The sequence below is a fragment of the Pristis pectinata genome, chromosome 5, assembly GCF_009764475.1.
Source record: "Pristis pectinata isolate sPriPec2 chromosome 5, sPriPec2.1.pri, whole genome shotgun sequence".
Lineage (NCBI taxonomy): Eukaryota > Metazoa > Chordata > Chondrichthyes > Rhinopristiformes > Pristidae > Pristis > Pristis pectinata.
In genome coordinates this window covers 3397502-3415411 of record NC_067409.1, presented here as the reverse complement: position 1 = coordinate 3415411, position 17910 = coordinate 3397502, and the positions used below count along the sequence as shown (strand labels likewise).

Below are 17910 nucleotides of genomic sequence, written 5' to 3'. Positions count from 1 at the left end.
CTGTAGGTATGTCCCATGTTATTGTGAAAGAAGGTTGGAGTATTAATTCCTTGTCAATTGTTCGGCTTCTTACTGAGGCTACAATATTGTTAGATAAGAGAGGTTCAAAGAGTAAAGGGCAATGCACAGATTTACTCTCACTGATTGTTAAATTAATAATTGATGAAGATAACAAGGAGGGTAAGTGCTGTGTAACTAAGGAAATGATAAAGAGCAGTGAGGTGATTGATCGTTAGTGTGGTCGACGCAGCAGTGTGGCAAAAAAGATGGAGGGTAAAAAGTAGTAGGGCAATGACACGGTTTTGCTTGACACCAGTCTGTGTGGAGACAGTCCTTTACAGACCTGCTTGGTTAAGGTCACAGCCTGCATATTGTTATATATGATTGATTACTGAAAGCCAGATTTGAAAAGGATGGTCCACACTCCCCCGGGTTGACAGAGAAACTTCCTCAAATTTGCATAGCGGGTGGTCCTGCACCTTGCATTTCTCCTTGGAGCTGAGTGAAGAGCGTATCCACCGTGTCTCAAGTTGGATAGAATCCACATTACCTTTTTATTCCTTTTCTTTTGCACTATTTATTTATTTTGTACTTTATGGTACTTTTACGTCTTTGCACTGTACTTCTGCCACAAAACAACAGATTTCACATCATATGTCAGTGATAATAAACCTGATTCTGTGCCTCAAAGAGCCCCAGACACTGGGAGGAAGTGGTTGAGGTGGACCGTGACTTTCCTTGTGGTAGACAGCAGGTAGATCCTCTCCTTTCTTTAGGATGGTCATGATTACAGCATCTGAGATCCCCGGTACATCCTCATCTTCCCAGATGTGGGAGATGAGTCGGTAGATTTGTGACGGTTGTTCCTCCCCAGCAGATGTTAGAACTTCAGGGATATTGTCTACTCCAGTAGCCTTGTTCTTTCTCAGTTGGAATATTCCTTTCTGATGACATCATTCTGTGGTGAAGCTGAGTCTGGACCAGATGGTGTGTTGAGGAGTTAGATACTCGTGTCAGAGTCAGAATCGTGTTTGAGGAGTTCCTCTTAGTGCTCCTAGCAGAAGGCCCTTACTGCCTCTGGGTCCTCGATAAATTCGCCTCTGTCCATGGCTCTCATTGGGTGTTTAAGCCAGAGATGATTTTGATAGTGCCAAAGAATTTGTGAATGTCATAGTAATCAGTGAGTTCCTGCACCTCCTTTTGTCCACATTTTGTACAAGGTATTTAGATGTGTGTTTGAAAAACTGGACGGCTGCCACAGATCAGGTGCATAGCCCTTTTATTGACTGGCGTGTACGTGATGGGCCAAATGTCCTTGTACTTCCCACATTTTCCCTTGTATCATTGTTATGAGTGAGAAGACAGATTTGGAGGATCTCAAAAGTAAAGGACTCTGAACACAGTCTGGCAGGAAAGGATTTTATTTACAAGGGAGAAACGTGGGAAAATAGTAACGGGAATGACAGACAGACAGACAATCAAAGAAAAGCAATATGATACCCGCCACCCCTTGACTCAGTGCAGGCACGGCTCTGTGCTACAAGGGACACTGACCAAAACGCTCCCAACCCTTAAACAGTGCACACCCCACCAATGATGTCTCCAGCGCCATTTCACGGTCCTCGGCCTGAAGTGAAGCAGGGTGATCCCTCGAAGACAAAAAAGAGAGAGCCAAACACGTGGCGCTCTTTATAGTGCTGGAGGGCTGGGGGGTCCAGCCCAGGTAATTTACAAAGGCCAATGGCCCAAGGCCAAGTTCAAAGATGCTTAAAGGAACCAATGGTCAGGTGTGTGCTGATGGGTGGGGCGGGGCCAAACCTTGATTGGCAGTGGTGTGTCTTTCGACCAGGTTATGGGCAGTGCTGTCACGTGACAGCCACGACCCTCCACAATACAATCATATATACTGTGGGTGACTCAGCAACAGGGGACAACCCTTAATTGGTTTCTGAATTAGTCCAGCAAACCACATTGGACAGCATAAACCTGGAAAATGCTGGAAATACTCAATTGGTCAGGCAGCATTTGGGCAGAGAGAAACAAGGTTAACGATTCAGATTGATGGTTGTTTTTCAAAATCACCGACCTGAAATGTAATTCTATTTCTGTCTCACAGATGCTGTCTGATCCACTTACCTGATCCAGCTCCTTCTGTTTTTATTTCAGGGTTCCAATATTTGCAATATTTTGCTTTCCTAATAGTAAATGCTGAGCTTTTAAGGAAATATTGTCACCATTCAAAGACGACTGAGCAGTAAGGCGAGCCTGCAAAATTTATAAAGGTCACTGGGTATAAATTCCTGCTAGCTTGTCCCAACAGAAAAAGGAAAGCAGTGTGGATCCTTTCCAATATTACATATTGGGCATTCCCATTCCCACTGGAACCTCTGAGCTAAATGTGGCACTATCATTTATGAAGGTGGTTTAGAGCAGCACTGCCACAAAAGCAGATTTGTTTTAATTGATTGCACAATCCAGAATGTCTACATTTAAAATGTTTGGGGTGATCTTGCTGCAGCTTTTCGTGGGTATGAGCCCGACTACTATCGCCAATCCACTGGGTAGTTAGGTGTAAAACAGCAGGGGTGCTGGGCTAGTACTTGCGTGAGCTCGTTGTTCTTCAGCTGCACATACCTTTCACCCTCGCCCTATTTGAGAGGGTGGGGAATCTGCCAAGCTTCTGATAAAGGGAAAAGTTTAAAGGAGAATATGTGGAACAAAGAATTCAACGCAGAGTCGAATAGGGTAGGGTCGACTGTCACTGTACCTTTCGAGTAGATGGGGTTCACAGTCAGAATCTTTCTCCCAGGGTAGAAATGTCAAGTATTAGAGGATATGCATTTAAGGTGAGAGGGGGAAAAGTTTAAAGGAGATGTGTGGGGCAAGATTTTTTTTAACACAGCGGTGGGTGCCTGGAACAGGCTGCCAGGGGTGGTGGTGGAAACAGATACAATAGTGCGGTTAAGAGGCTGTTAGACATGTGAATATACAGGGAACAGAGGGATGTGGATCACATACAGGCAGAAGAGATTTAGTTTAATTTGGCATCGTGTTCAGCACAGACATGGTGGGCCGAAGGGCCTGTTCCTGTGCTGTCCTGTTGTATGTTCCAATACAGCCTCAAACCAATCATCTTGGTTATAGATGGAAGGGAAGTGTGCAATTTCGTAATGTCTTTCAGAAATTCTTTTCAGAAATTCCCAAAGCACTTTACTGTTAATCAAGTAATGTTGACATTTAGGCACTCTTGTAATAAAAGGTTCCTTTTTCCCACCTTTCCCTGAGGAGCAGAATGAGCAGTGCTATAAATATCCCCAACCTATAATGTGCTTCGCCTTTTTAAGTTTGACACAGCAACACTCCTCACAGCTCACTCCACCCTTGCCTCACTCCCTGCTTTGGCAGTGAGCTTGCGACAAAAAGGGATTAACCAACAAGTCAACTTCAAAAAGCATTGGGTTGAATTCCCCTAACCTTTGGCGTGGCATAGTTTCATAAGCAAGGCAATGCTTGCTTAGCCTGTACTGCTTTTCACTGGTGCGCACAGAAACGGTACATCAGTCCAGCTGCACAAGTGAACCTTTAGCTGTTGTGTTTGCTGAGGATTTCCCAACTAATTGTGCTTGGATTTGTACACAAGTCAAACCATTCCCCCTCCCCAAAAAAAAGCAGCTTAATGTCATAAAGTGAATTGATTTTATTTTGATTTTAATAAAACAGTTGAACGAACTGTTGGTTTATAATCTTCAACGACTGGGTTCTGTGACATTTAAAAGCTTAAGATTTTCTTCTTCCTTCAACCCCCTCCTCACCACAGCCTTGAGTTGCGAAGTGGGTGAACCTGAAGTGAAATCTTCAAGTACCGGCTCTCCCCAGGTTACGGCAGGGTTCCCCACCTGTGAACTGTTCGTAACCCAAACAGTTCGCAAGTTGGAATTGCAGCCACGAAGCGAGTTCCCACACAGCAGAAGTTGCCTACAGCCCCACAGCAGCCGGCAAATCCATCCCGCTGGTATGGTAGTGTAGTGGTTAGTGTTAACGCTTTACAGCACAGCAACCCGGGTTCAATTCCAGCCATTGTCTATAAGGAGTTTGTATGTTCTCCCCATGTCTGCGTGGGTTTCCTCCAGGTGCTGTGGTTTCCTCCCACATTCCAAAGATGTAAGGGTTAGGAAGTTGTGGGCATGCTATGTTGGCGCGGAAAGCGTGGCGACACGTGCGGGCTGCTCCCAGAACACTACGCAAAAAGATGTATTTCACTGTGTGTTTTGATGTACATGTGACTAATAAAGATATCTCTCTATCTCAATCTCCCAAACGCTAGCTCGTAGGTACGGGCTGTACATAAGTTGGGTGTTCGTAAACTGGTACTGGGAGAATAGAACAGTACGGGCCCTTCAGCCCACAATGTTGTGCCAACCTATATAAACCTACTCCACGATCAATCTAACCCTTCCCTCCTACACAGCCCATAACCCTCCATTTTTCTTGCATCCATGTGCCTATCTAAGAGTCTTTTAAATGTCCCTATTGTATCAGCCTCTACCACGGCACCGGCAGTGCGTTCCAGGCAGCCACCACTCTCTGTATTTGGGGAAAAAAAACTACCTCTGACATCACCCCTAAACTTTCCTCCACTCACCTTAAACAGATGTCCTCTGGTATCGGCCATTGCCACCCTGGGGCAAAGGTGTTGGCTGTCCACTCCTTATACGTGTTAAGTGTCATGGAATTGAATATATAATTTAAGGTCACATCAGATTTTTGCCCAAAACTAGTCGTGATATGTGGAATATCTTGGGATGTCAATAATGGTTCAGGATTATAGAATGTATAACTGAATAGGGAGCTGGGGTGTTGTGGAATTGAGACCATGTTGATTAGTTGGGGTTGACTCTGAAAATGATAGACCCATCTGGCCAAATGGTATTTTCTCTTTCTCAGATTTGGAGTCATAGAGTAATACAGCATGGAAACATGCCCTTCGGCCTAAAGAAGTATACTTGTTGCAGAGGGGAATGGCCACAGGGGAACTGACTGCATACTCCCTTTATCTTTCCTGGTGGTTACCCAACTGCCTACAGCCTGCACATTAGGTGTGTCCACTTCACTAAAACTCTTGTCTATGATGCTCTCAGCTTTCCGGATGATCTGGAGTGCATTCAGTTCCTTGACTTAGTCAGCCAGGAGCCACAGCTGGGCGCAAGTCCCACAGGTTAGAGTCACACAGCACGGAAACTGGTCCATGCTGACCAAGATGCCCATCTAAGCCAGTCCCATTTGCCTCCATTTTTCCCATATCCCTCTAAACCTGTTCTATCCATTTACCTGTCCAAGTGCCTTTTGAATGTTGTTATCGTACCCTCCTCGATCACTTTCTCCAGTGGCTCATTTCACATATGCACCACCCTCTGCGTGAAGAAGTTGCCCCTCGGGTCCCTTTTAAATTCTTCACTTCTCACCTTAAACTATGCCCTCTAATTTTTAGTTCCCTGTCCCTGGGAAAGAGATGATGTGCGTTCACCCTGCTCTTGTTGCTCTTTCCTGCTCTTGCAGATGGGGAGCTGACACCTTGTTTCCACTCCTGTTCCCAGATGCCGTAGGGAAGCAAGCATTCAGACTTTTATATACAAGTGCATTTGGGTTTGTCGTGGATCGAGTCTGGTGGCGTTGGTTGCTCCTGAATGATGCCTCTCTTGTACTTCGTGGCAGGGACATTAACTATCAATATTTATACAACAAGGCCAGTAATCTGACACCCACAGACCTGCCACCACTTTTACAGCACCAGTTACATGGAGTCCCACAGTCAAGAGATGGCATTCCTCACAATATTTAAATGAGACACCCACAGTGCAGTTTTGAGACCTCTGGTTTTCTTGGGACTTGGGTTACAGACTAGACCAATTGCACTAAACAGCTAAATGTGTTCTTTAAAGCCATAGAACGATACAGCACAATACAGGCCCTTTGGCCCACCATGTTGTGCCGACCTTTAAACCGCGCCTAAGACTGACTAACCCCTTCCTCCCACATATCCGCCTATTTTAAATTCCTAAAATTATTTCTTGTACAATTCTTGTGTATTGGTTTATTATTGTCACTTGTACCGAGGTACAGTGAAAAACTTGTCTTGCATACCGATCGTACAGGTCAATTCATTACACAGTGCAGTTACATTGAGTTAGTACAGAGTGCATTGATGTAGTACAGGTAAAAACAATAACAGTACAGAGTAAAGTGTCACAGCTACAGGGAAAGTGCAGTGCAATAAGGTGCAAGGTCACAACAAGGTAGATCGTGAGGTCATAGACCATATGTATAATTTATATTTTTTGAATTTTGTGCCTCTAATACTATGTGCCAGTAATGCTGCTGCAAGTAATTTTTTCATTGTATATGTGCGTACACGTACTTGTGCACATGAGAATAAACTTGACTTGACTTGGCTTAGATCACTGCTTGTGGGCCAGAAGGAGCTGAAATGCCCATGCAGACACTCGGGCAAGCCGTCTCCGTGATTAGCCAATCATATCACCAAATCACATTTGCAAGAACACAAGAAAATAGCAGCAGGAGTTGGCCACCCGGCTCCTCAAACCTGCCCCACCATTCAATGTGCTCATGGCTTCTCATAGCCCCCAGCTCCTATGTTTCCAGTGAGACCTGATAATACACTGATCATTGAAATCCGATTTTAATTATATGGGGCATCATTTATATTGGAATTAGAACAAAGAACAGTACAGCCCCTTCGGCCCACAACATTGTGCCAAACTAATCAAGCTAATAGTGTCTTCACACTAATCCCTTTTGCCTGCACACAGTCCCTATCCCTTCCTTCTTTGCATATTCGTGTGCCTATCTAAGAGCCTCATAAACACCTCTACAGTACATACCTCCACCACCAGCGCATTCCAGACACCCACCACTCTCTGTGTATATAAAAAGAAAACTTGCCCCGCACAGCTCCTTTAAACTTTCCTCCTCTCACCTTAAGTGCATGCCTTCGAGCATTAGACATTTTGATCCTGGGGAAAAAATTACTGGCTGTCTACTTTATCTATGCCTCTCATAATTCTGTAAAAAAAAAATTAGTGACCATGGATTTTAATGCTGACACACCATTAATAAAGACCAACAACCAAAATAGCAACAGAATTATCTAACCAATTTTTAATTTTGTTACAGATTTTGAGCAATGCGCGTCTTTTCCTGGAGAACCTTATTAAGTAAGTATCACTGTTGCTTTTATGAAGTACATCGCTGGGATTGTGGGGTAGATGGTGGTGAGCTTGTAAATGGCCAGGGAGAGTTAATCAGTCCAAGGACTCGGGTGTTCTGCAAAGTTCTGCTTGTATTTCTCAGTTCAATACCTGGTGCATCACCAGATGTGAACCCGACTCGGTACACCCTAACCAACCAATTTATTTGACAACCAGGCAAAGCATTTCCAAATGCCCATGTAAGAAGAAAGCAACACATGCAACTACTCTAGCTGTGGCCTAATATTGTGCACAACTGTATAAAGTATTAGGCTGCAGTTGGAGTATTGTGAGCAGTTCTGGTTGCCCCACTATAGCAAGGATGTGATTGCACTGGAGAGAGTGCAGAGGGGATTTACCAGATGCTAGAGGACATGTGTACAAGGTGAGGGGCGGAAAGTTTTTCGACACAGAGAGCAGTGGGTGCCTGGAACGGGCTGCCAGAGGTGGTGGAAGCAGATACCGTAAAGGTACTTAAGAGGCTGTTAGATAGACACACGAATATGCAGGGAATGGAGGGATGTGGATCGTGTGCAGGCAGAAGGGATTTAAGTTTAATTTGGCATCGTGTTCAGTGCAGACATTGTGGGCCAAAGGGTCTGTTGCTTTACTGTACTGTTCTGTGTTGCTCAGGATGGAGTGTTGTGGCTATGAGGAGAGAATGGAGAACTATGTTTTTCTTGGAGCAGAGAAGGTTGAGGGGGGACCTAATCTAGGTGTGTGTGTGTGATATATGTATAAATAAAAAAAAAAGGGGAATAGATAGGGTAGCTGGCAAAAACTTATCCCTTAAACTAGAGGGGACAGGTTTAAAGTAAGGAGTGGGACATTTAGGAGGGAATTGAGGAAGAACTTTTTCACCCAGAGGGTGGTTGTGATGTGGACTGCATGGCTTGAGGGCTACTGGAGGCAGAGATTCTCACCACCTCGAGTGTACAGCACAGAAATGGGCCCTTTAGCCCACCACGTCCAAGCCAACCTTTTTGCCCAACTACAGTAATCCCATTTTACTCAATTGGTCCATATCCCTCTACACCTTGCCTATGTGTGCCTGTCTAAATGCCTCTTAAATGTAGTAATCATACCTGACTACACCAACACTTCTGGCAGCGAGTTCCAGATATCAACCACTCTATGTGTGGCGAGAAAAAAGAGCTTTCCCCTCAGATCCTCCTCAAAAATCTTAAACCTATGCCCTCTTGTTTTTGATACCTCTACCATGGGAAATAAATGTTGACTATCTACCCTATCTATGCTACTTATAATTTATTTTATATCTTGATCAAGTCACCCCGAGCCTCCTTTGCTCCAGAGAAAATATCCCAACCTGTCCAATCTCTCTCCATAACTAAAGTCCTCCAATGCGGGCAATGTCCTGGTGAATCTCCTCTGCACGCTCTCCAGCTCAATCACATTCTTCCTACAGTGACCAGAAGTGCACACAATACTCCAACTGCTGTCTAACCAGTGCTTTGTAAAGTTGCAACATAACCTCCCAACTTCTATATTCTCTTCCCTGACTTACGAAGGCAAGCATGCCATAACACCTTCTTCACCACCCTGTGTTGCCAGTTTCAGGGAACTATGGATGTGAACCCCAATGTTCCTTTGTTCATTGGCATTCCTTGACACTCTACCATTTACTGTTTATGTCCTACCTCTATCTGACTTCCAAAAAGGCATCATATTACACTTGTTGGGATTAAATTCCATCTGCCAATGCTCCACCCAACTTGCCATCTGATCTGTATCCTGCTGTAGCCTTAGACAACCTTCCTTGTATCCACAACACCATCGACTTTCGTGTCATTTGCAAACTTAGTAATCGTGCCTCCTACATTCACGTGCAAGTCGTTGATATATACCACAAACAGCAAGGGTCCCAACACTGATCCCTGCATTATACCGCTAGTCACAGACTTACAATCAGAAAAGCATCCTTCCACCACTATCCTCTACCTCCTACAATTTCGGATCCAATTAGCCAGCTCCCCTTGAGTCCCCTGTGCCTTAACCTTCTGGACCAGCCTGCCTTGTCAAATGCCTTCCCAAAGTCCATATAGGTAATGTCTACCACCCAACCTTCAATCTTCTCAATCGCCCTCCTCAAAAAGCTCAAATCAAATTTGTGGAGCAGGATTTCCCCCTCACTAAGCCATGCTGACTGTCCCTGATCAGCTCCCACCTTTCCAAATGTACATAAATCCTGTCCCTTAGATCTTTTCCCAATAATTTCCCTAATAGTGATGCAAGGCTCACCAGCCTGTACTTCAGTGGCTAAACCCACTGCCCTTAAATAAAGGAACATTAGCTTTCCTCCAATTTTCTGGCAACTGACCTGTGGCTAACAAACCTAGCATCAGGGCCCCAGCTATCTCCTCTCTCACTTCCAATTCCATCTAAGTTGCCAAGGCATTAAAAAAACTATGGGACAAATGATGGCACTAGATACTTGATGGTTGGCATTGACATGGAAACAGACTCTTGGCCCACTATGGATACATAAGAGACTGCAGATGCTGGAATCTGGAGCAACACGCAATGTACTAGAGGAACTCAATGGGTCATACAGCATCTGTGGGAAGAAAGAAATTGTCAACGTTTCGGGTCGAAACACTGCATCAGGACATGTTGATGTCCTGACGTAGAGTTTCGACCTGAATCTCCCATAGATGCTGCATGACCTGCTGAGCTCCTCCAGTACATTGGTTGTCGCTCCTTGGCCCACTGTGCTCTGACACTGAGAGTCCATGACTCATTCATGGGTGTGAGAATCACTGGTTAGATTGGTATTTTCTGCCCGTCCTTAATTACCACTAAACTGAGTAAGTTGCTCGCTATTTCAGAAGCAAAAACAGATCAGACAACACCTGTGGAGAATGAAGACCTCTGAGAAAGAAGTCACCAGTCTGAAATATTACCCGTTATTTTCCTCTCTGCACAGATGCTGCGTGATATGCTGAGAATTCCCATCAATTCTGCTTTTGTTTCAGATTTCCAGTGTGAGAGCAGTTTTTAAATTATTTTTCTTCCAAGGCCATTTCAGAAGCCCTTAATCCTAACTCGCCTCCAGCTGCCCTTTTCTAGTCTAATGCTAAATTACCTGCCCTCAACTCTCCTCCTCCTCATCATCTCCACACAGAGAAGTCTGTAAACAGCCCAGCACAGGTCCCAGTCTTTGTGTAGGCTGCCTTGAGACAAGACGTTGCCTCGACTGCCTGTTTATTGTGCAGGTGTAACCCTGCTGATTTAACAGATAAATTTCAAAGCACTGTGGCTTCCAGTCGTATGCTGGTCATCATCAGTGTAAACAATAGAGAGCAGTGTTCCTGCAGAGTACTTGTTCTGCTTACACAACTTCCTCCAGTCATCCTATGGATGATTGTAGGAGGTTGTGCAAGCAGAAGCCCATCTGATTGCCAGGGCTCAGAGTGCACGTAATGGAGGATTATGCAAGGACTGCTTCCTTCTCAAATTATTTACTTTGTCTTCTGCCTACCCCTAACTCTTCCCCTTTCTCCTCAGCCTTCTTCTCCCCCCCCCACCCACCCTTACCCCCTCCTCACCCCCTCCCCCAGTCTCCCCCGCCCCTTTCCTCCTTCCTCTGTTCCCTCCTCCCCCCATCCTCTCCTTCTTCTCCCCATCCAAAGCTCTGCCTCTTCCTCTCTTTCTCCCCGTCCCTCCGTTCTACCTCTTCCTTCGTTGCCCCCTCGCTATCCTTTCCCCTCCTCCCTGCTCTACAGCTGCAGGTTTCAGTCTTTTAAATACAGAATTCTCATATGACCCCAGTGGGACCTAAACTCGTTTCTTTGATCGCTGGTCCTGGCTTCTGGGCATAACATTCCTGTACCCATGTAATTGAAACTGAGAGCTGCTCTGGAGAAGAGCTCACTGTATGTAATGGAGCAGCAACCTGGCAGATGAAGGGTTCTTTCAGATGTGAACTGAGCAAAGACTTCCTAGTTTATCTTTCTGTTTACAGAGAAAGACAGTTTTACTATTTCAGAGTGAAAATAATACAAATACCATTTTAAATTGCCTCAGTTTATTATCCTTTTTAATTACAGGTATGGCATTTTAGTGGATCCAATCCAAGTAATCTCACTTTTTCTGAAGGATCCCTACAGCTGGCCTGCTTTGTGTCTCATTATCGGTGGGTATCCCTCACTGGGAAGTGTTTTGTTCCTCTGAGCCTGTTCCATTCCCTTGTGGTTTCTAGCACTCCAGTGGTAGGTTAAACTAAAGTCGTTTGCTGTTGGTTTGCCCAGAGGAACACTGTACTGACAGCTCTTGGCTCATTCAGTTCTCATTACGGCACGTATCTTTGAAGTTTTTAGATGCCAAGGTGACCACTTATCTCTCAAATCTATTTAAATTATCCTCATAACATCCTTCACTGGTAGCTTGTTCTGCAGCTCTATTAACCTTGTGGGTGAAAGTGTTCAGTCTGACTTCCCTTCCTACTTCCAATGCTCTAATTTTGAACCAGTCTCCTGACACCTTCAGTCATTTAAATTGCTAATTCCTGGGATCCTCTTTTGAATGTTAAAGTTATATGTGATTAGAGCGCTACTTTTATATTTGCATTGTGCCCCTCATTCCTGTTACATGATGTCCTCAAACTTCCCTCATGCCACCTTAGTAAACTCCTGTTTGTTTTGCTGTTCTGCTGTGTTCCTTACGTTGGGGTCAGTGGCTCTTCTGTTACTGCCAGAATGACCCATAAGACTTACATTTAGTGACCAGAAAGTGTGATGTATGGCAGGAGAGGATGAGAGTCAGAATCATTGAGTAATGCTGCATGGAAACAGGCCCTTCGGCCCCACTTGTCCATGCCCACCAAGCCAGTCTCATTAGCCTGGGTTTGGCCCATATCCCTCTACACCTTTCATATCCATGTATCTGTCCAAATGTCTTTTAATTACTGTCAGAGTACACAATGTTATCTACAAGCTTGTATCATTTATTCTCTGTCAACTGTTGTGGTTTAACAGAGCTTTTGTTTTCAATTCCCCAGCCTCGAATTTTTTTGTAATTGTGACACTGCAGATTGAGAGGCGAATGGCCGTGGTGAGTTTGTAGTCTCCTACTTCCGCGGGGATAGAGATTGGTTGTATTTTAATGTTTGGTGAGTCGTTCGTGTTGGAGACACAAGAGACTGCTGATGCTGGAATCTGGAGCAACACACAAAATGCTGGAGGAGCTTGTTGGGTCAGGCAGCATCTACGGAGGAACATCTATCAATTAGCGTTGGCGAGTTTGTGGAAGAAGCTGACTGGTCAAGCTGGGCTTGCAGACCGCTTCAGGGGACAGGACCTTCACCTCACTGGTGCTGCCAACCCATTCCCCTCTAATCCCTGAAAAGTACTTCCATAGAACCATAGAACCATACAGCACAAAACAGGCCCTTCGGCCCACCATGTTGTGCCGTCCATCAGACCACCCTCACACTACCTAACCCCTTCCTCCCGCATATCCCTCTATCTCACGTTCCTCCATATGCCTATCCAACAAGCTCTTGAACCTGTTCAATGTATCTGCCTCCACCACCACCCCAGGCAGCGCATTCCATGCACCAACCACTCTTTGGGTGAAAAACCTCCCTCTGACATCTCCCCTGAACCTCCCACCCATAACCTTAAAGCCATGACCTCTCGTCTTGAGCATTGGTGCCCTGGGAAGGAGGCGCTGACTGTCTACTCTATCTATTCCTCTCAATATTTTATATACCTCTATCATGTCTCCTCTCATCCTCCTCCTTTCCAGTGAATAAAGCCCTAGCACCTTAAGCCTCTCCTCATATTCAATACTCTCCAATCCAGGCAGCATCCTGGTAAATCTCCTCTGCACCCTCTCCAACGCCTCCACATCCTTCCTATAATGAGGCGACCTTACTTTACCCCATCTCTCCCGAGGCTTTCAAATACAATTCCGCTCTGTCCACTGACATTGGACACTCTCGAGTACTTAACACCAAATGGACCTGTTTATTATGTACAACCTGAGCCCACTAAATATAGACGTGCTCTTAGGCTGGAGTAGCAAACAATCTGCCGGAGGAACAGAACAGGTCGAGCAGCATCTGCGGGGGGGGGGGGGAGGGAGGAATTGTTGATGTTTTGGATCGAAGTCCTGATGCAGGGTTTCGACCCTAAATGTTGATAATTCCTTCGCGCCCCCCCCCCCCCCCACAGATGCTGCTCGACCCGCTGAGTTCCTCCAGCAGATTGTTTGTTGCTCTAGATTCCAGTGTCTGCAGTCTCTTGTGTCTCCGTGCTATTTGACTGTGTGAGGCATCGCAGCTGAGCTTGATCCCCCGCAGCATCCTTACAAACACATACACTTTGGGCCAGGATTGCTAGATAGCAACAAAAGAAATCTTACCCCTTCCCTTGCACGCGCTGACGGCAGGTGGTTGTGGTACTGGGTGAGTTACAGAGGACATGGGATAAAGTGTCAGCTGTAAAACTGAAATCAGTAAATCTGATGATGTTTGACCAGGAACAAGAAGCATTCACCCACGAGAGCTGCTGTTTGCACCTGTTTCCTGTTGCTGGCTGGACCCGACCCACTCTGCAGGACAACCTGACCCTTTGCACCAGTTGAAATATTCAGCTGTTACACATTTATATGGTTGCTGCAGTTCAAAAGAAGGATCATCTCTGCTTTCTGGGGACAGCAGAAGTTACAGAATCATCACTGATGGCCAATTATCCTCCATTAAAACTGAAAAACCATAACCTAACACTGCAGTTCTGGTCACTCCCATTAGCAGGAGGATGTGGAGGCTTTGGAGAGGGTGCACAAGAGACTCATCAGGATGCCGCCCAGATTAAAGAGTATGAGCTATAAGGAGAAGCTGGATAAACTTGTGCTGTTTTCTCTGGAGCGACAGAGGTTGAAGGGAGATCTGGTAGAAGTTTATAAAATTATGAGATGCATAGATAGAGGTAGACAGAGTCTTTTTCCCCAGAGTCAAGTACTGGAGGACATGCATTTAAGGTGAGAATGGGGAACGTTTAAGGGAGATGCGTGGGGCAAGTTTTTATACACAGAGCGGTGGGTGCCTGGAACAAGCTGCTGGGGGGATTTGGTGGAAGCCCATGAGATAATGGCGATTAAGAGCCATTTAGACAGGCACATCAACGTGCATGGAATGGAGGAATATGGATCGTGTGCAGTTAGATAGATATAAGTTAACGGCATCATGGTCAGCATAGACATCATGGGCCAAATGGCCTGTCTCTGTGCTGTATTGTTCTATGTTCTAGCTCATTGTTCTATCGCACAGGCTGGGTATTGAACCTGTATCGGCACCTGAGTGGAACCATTTCTTTTACGATGTATTTTTTAATATATAATTAGATTAAATATTTAGTTGATTGATGCCATTCACATCGGCCTTTCCCAGCAAGCTGGGTTGCAAGTAACATTCTACCTAGGCCACAGACCATGGATTAATTGAACAAGGCTAATTGTGTCGGGTCTGCGGATCCTGTGCAGTATAGACCACTCCAGGGAAGTCAGTTACTGCAGAATTGGTTGGACAGGGAAATAAAAGGACCTGCCTTTCTCTAGCGCCTTTCACATTCCTTTTGGGATATCCAAGACCCCCTGTTTCAGCCAGTGAAGTACTTGTGTAACATGGAGGCAAGAGACTGCAGGTGCTGGAATCTGGAGCAACACACAACCTTCTGGAATAACTCAGCAGGTCGAGCAGCATCTGTGGGAGGAGAGGAATTGTCAATGTTTCGGGTCAGAACCCTGCATCAGTGCTGCTCAACCCGCTGACTTCTTCCAGCATTTGTCTGTTACTTGTGTAACATACTCATTTTTATTTTTATAATGTTGGAAACTTGACAGCCAGCTCGTGCATCGAAGGAGCCCACAGCAGTATTGCAGCAATCTGCTTTCAGTGGCACGATGGGATAACTATCACATTGGCTACCATGGAGAACTTCCCCACTTTTCCTCCTCTTCAAAGTAATGGCTTAAGATCCTTTACATTCACATGGCAAAGCAGGTGAGGCTTCAGCTTCAGGACCTTTTGAGAACACAGGGATTGGTAAGGCTTTCATTCATTCACTCAAAGTCTCTACTCCACAGTGCAGTAAGATGGGGAACTGGGCAGGGAGCAGGGCTGAGAACAAGTACGTCAGAAATCTGTGCGCCAGGCAACATGTTCTAAAACTGGACCTTCCAGTGGAAGGTTTGGCAGGTGACAACCTATTTCACAGCCATCATTCCTTGGCAGAGAATAAACTGATTGTTTTTGTTCTAAATAAGCTGTCTATATGTTCAAATATGTATTATGATTTGCCATTTTATTTGCAGGAGTTGCATTGATATAGAGTGGGGATTTTAACCTGTGCTGTGCCTGAGGTACTGGGCACAAGCAGGAAAACCTGGCATTATTTTGCTTTGATGGCCAACCTTGATGGCGTATGGCATACTGGCCTTTATTAGTTGAGGCATTGAGTTGATGAGTCGGGAAGTTAAGCTGCAGCTTTATAAGACTGTGGTTAGGCCGCATCTGGAGTATTGCATTCAGTTCTGGTTGCCCCATTATAGGAAGGATGTGGAGGCTTTAAAGGGGGTGCAGAAGAGGTTCACCAGGATGCTGCCTGGATTAGAGGGCATGTGCTATAAGGAGAGGTTGGACAAACCTGGGTTGTTTTCTCTGGAACATCAGAAGCTGAGGGGAGACCTGATAGAGGTTTATAAGATTATGAGAGACATAGATAGCGTAGACCAGTATCTTTTTCCCAGGGTCGAAATGCCTTATACCAGATGGCATGCATTTAAGGTGGGAGGGGGTAAGTTCAAAGGAGATGTGCAGGGCAATTTTTTTTACACAGAGAGTGGTGGGTGCCTGGAACGCACTGCCAGGGCTGGTAGTGGAGGCAAGTACGATAGGGGCATTTAAGGGGCTCTTAGACAGGCACATGAATGTGCAGAGAATGGAGGGATATGGACCTTGTGTAGGCAGAAGGGAATAGTTTAGTTAGGCATTTTATTACCAGTTTTACTAGTTCAGCACAACATTGTGGGCTGAAGGGCCTGTTCCTGTGCTGTACTATGTTCTATAAGTTTTGCACAGTCTACTGATCTACTTATACTAAGTATAAGGATTTATAAACGATTGGCACGTGATGATTAAATTCATAGGTGAGGATTTCAGTGTCAATTTGACCCCTAGTTCAGGCAGAAGGGATGGTTCTATATGACCCATTATCTAGTCCTGTCTTATCTTATTGAGCAAGAATCCCACTCTTTCTTGGCTTAAGGCCTCATTGTTAGCAATCCCCATTGGAGTACCTGCAACTAAGTTGGACCTTGGTCCAGATAGATGTTGCAGAATTCTAAAGGAATGCAGCAGATGTAGTTTTTGACTTCTATTCTTGTACTCCTTTCATGGAGAGGTACCTGGTATGCTCTGTCTCTGCCACAGCACAGACACCAAGACTTTTCAAATTCTCCCTATCACCCTGTTGCTGGGATCCTCTTGTAAAATGTAATCCTGTGATTTTTCCTTGTCGCAGTGTGGTGCCTGTTGTTGGAGGGAAGGGAGTATTCCAAGGAGGGAAACTGCAAAAGGAACTATCGTTCTGCAAATTCTTATTTAGTGCCTTTCGCAACCTCTGTGTGTACCAAAGCACACTTGAGGCAAGTGTAAGTTCTGCTGCAAAGGAGATACTGTAGTCACTTTTGTACACAGTTCCCACCAATATCAATGCGGTAGTAATTGAAATAACCTACTTTGGTGATGCTGGTTAATACCAGCAGGAACACCACTATGTGAGAGTGTCAACTGAATGTCTCATCTGAAAGATGCCACTTCTAGTAGCCCGGCCCTCCCTCAGTACTGCCTGTTGTCCTGGCCCGAGTGCTCCAGTTACTCACATTCTTTGGACTTCGTGTCTCACCACGGATTAAAGGCTGCCACCTAAAGCATGATTCACTGGGATATATTCTTAACACACAGCTTCTTCTGAAAGTAATTTATAAATGCTGTCAAGAAACAAATTACTGGAGGAACTCAGCAGGTCAGGCGGCATCTGTGGAGGGAAATGGGCAGTTGACGTTTCGGGTTGAGACCCTTCATCTGTACTGAAAGAGCAGAGGGCTATCTCCCCACTTTTCTCAGTCCCAGTGAAGGATCTCAACCCAGAATGTTGATTGGTAAGTTGGTTTATTATTCTCACGTGTACCAAGGTACAGTGGAAAGACTTTGTTTTGCATGCCATCCGTACAGATTGGTATTGGTTTATTATTGTCACTTGCACCGAGGTACAGTGAAAAACTTGTCTTGCAAATAGATCATACGGGTCAATTCATTACACAGTGCAGTTACATTGAGTTAGTACAGAGTGCATTGAGGTAGTACAGGTAAAAACAATAACAGTACAGAGTAAAGTGTCACAGCTACAGAGAAAGTGCAGTGCAATAAGGTGCAAGGTCACAACAAGGTAGATTAAGAGGTCATAGTCCATTTTATCGTATAAGGGAACCATTCAATAGTGTTATCACAGTGAGGTAGAAGCTGTTCTTAAGTCTGGTGGTACGTGCCTTCGGGCTCCTGTATCTTCTACCCGATGCAAGAGGAGAGAAGAGAGAATGTCCCGGGTGGGTGGGGTCTTTGATT

General features: G+C 45.2%; 1 protein-coding gene across 1 annotated transcript in view; it reads left to right on the top strand.

Moving 5' to 3' along the window:
• Positions 1–17910, top strand: part of dgat1a (diacylglycerol O-acyltransferase 1a) — a 111015-nt gene that overhangs the window by 51024 nt on the left and 42081 nt on the right. The window contains exons 3-5 of the mRNA XM_052016118.1: positions 7192–7232; positions 11333–11418; positions 12283–12335. Coding sequence (XP_051872078.1) covers positions 7192–7232; positions 11333–11418; positions 12283–12335 — 180 coding nt within the window. The remainder of the gene's footprint in view (positions 1–7191; positions 7233–11332; positions 11419–12282; positions 12336–17910) is intronic.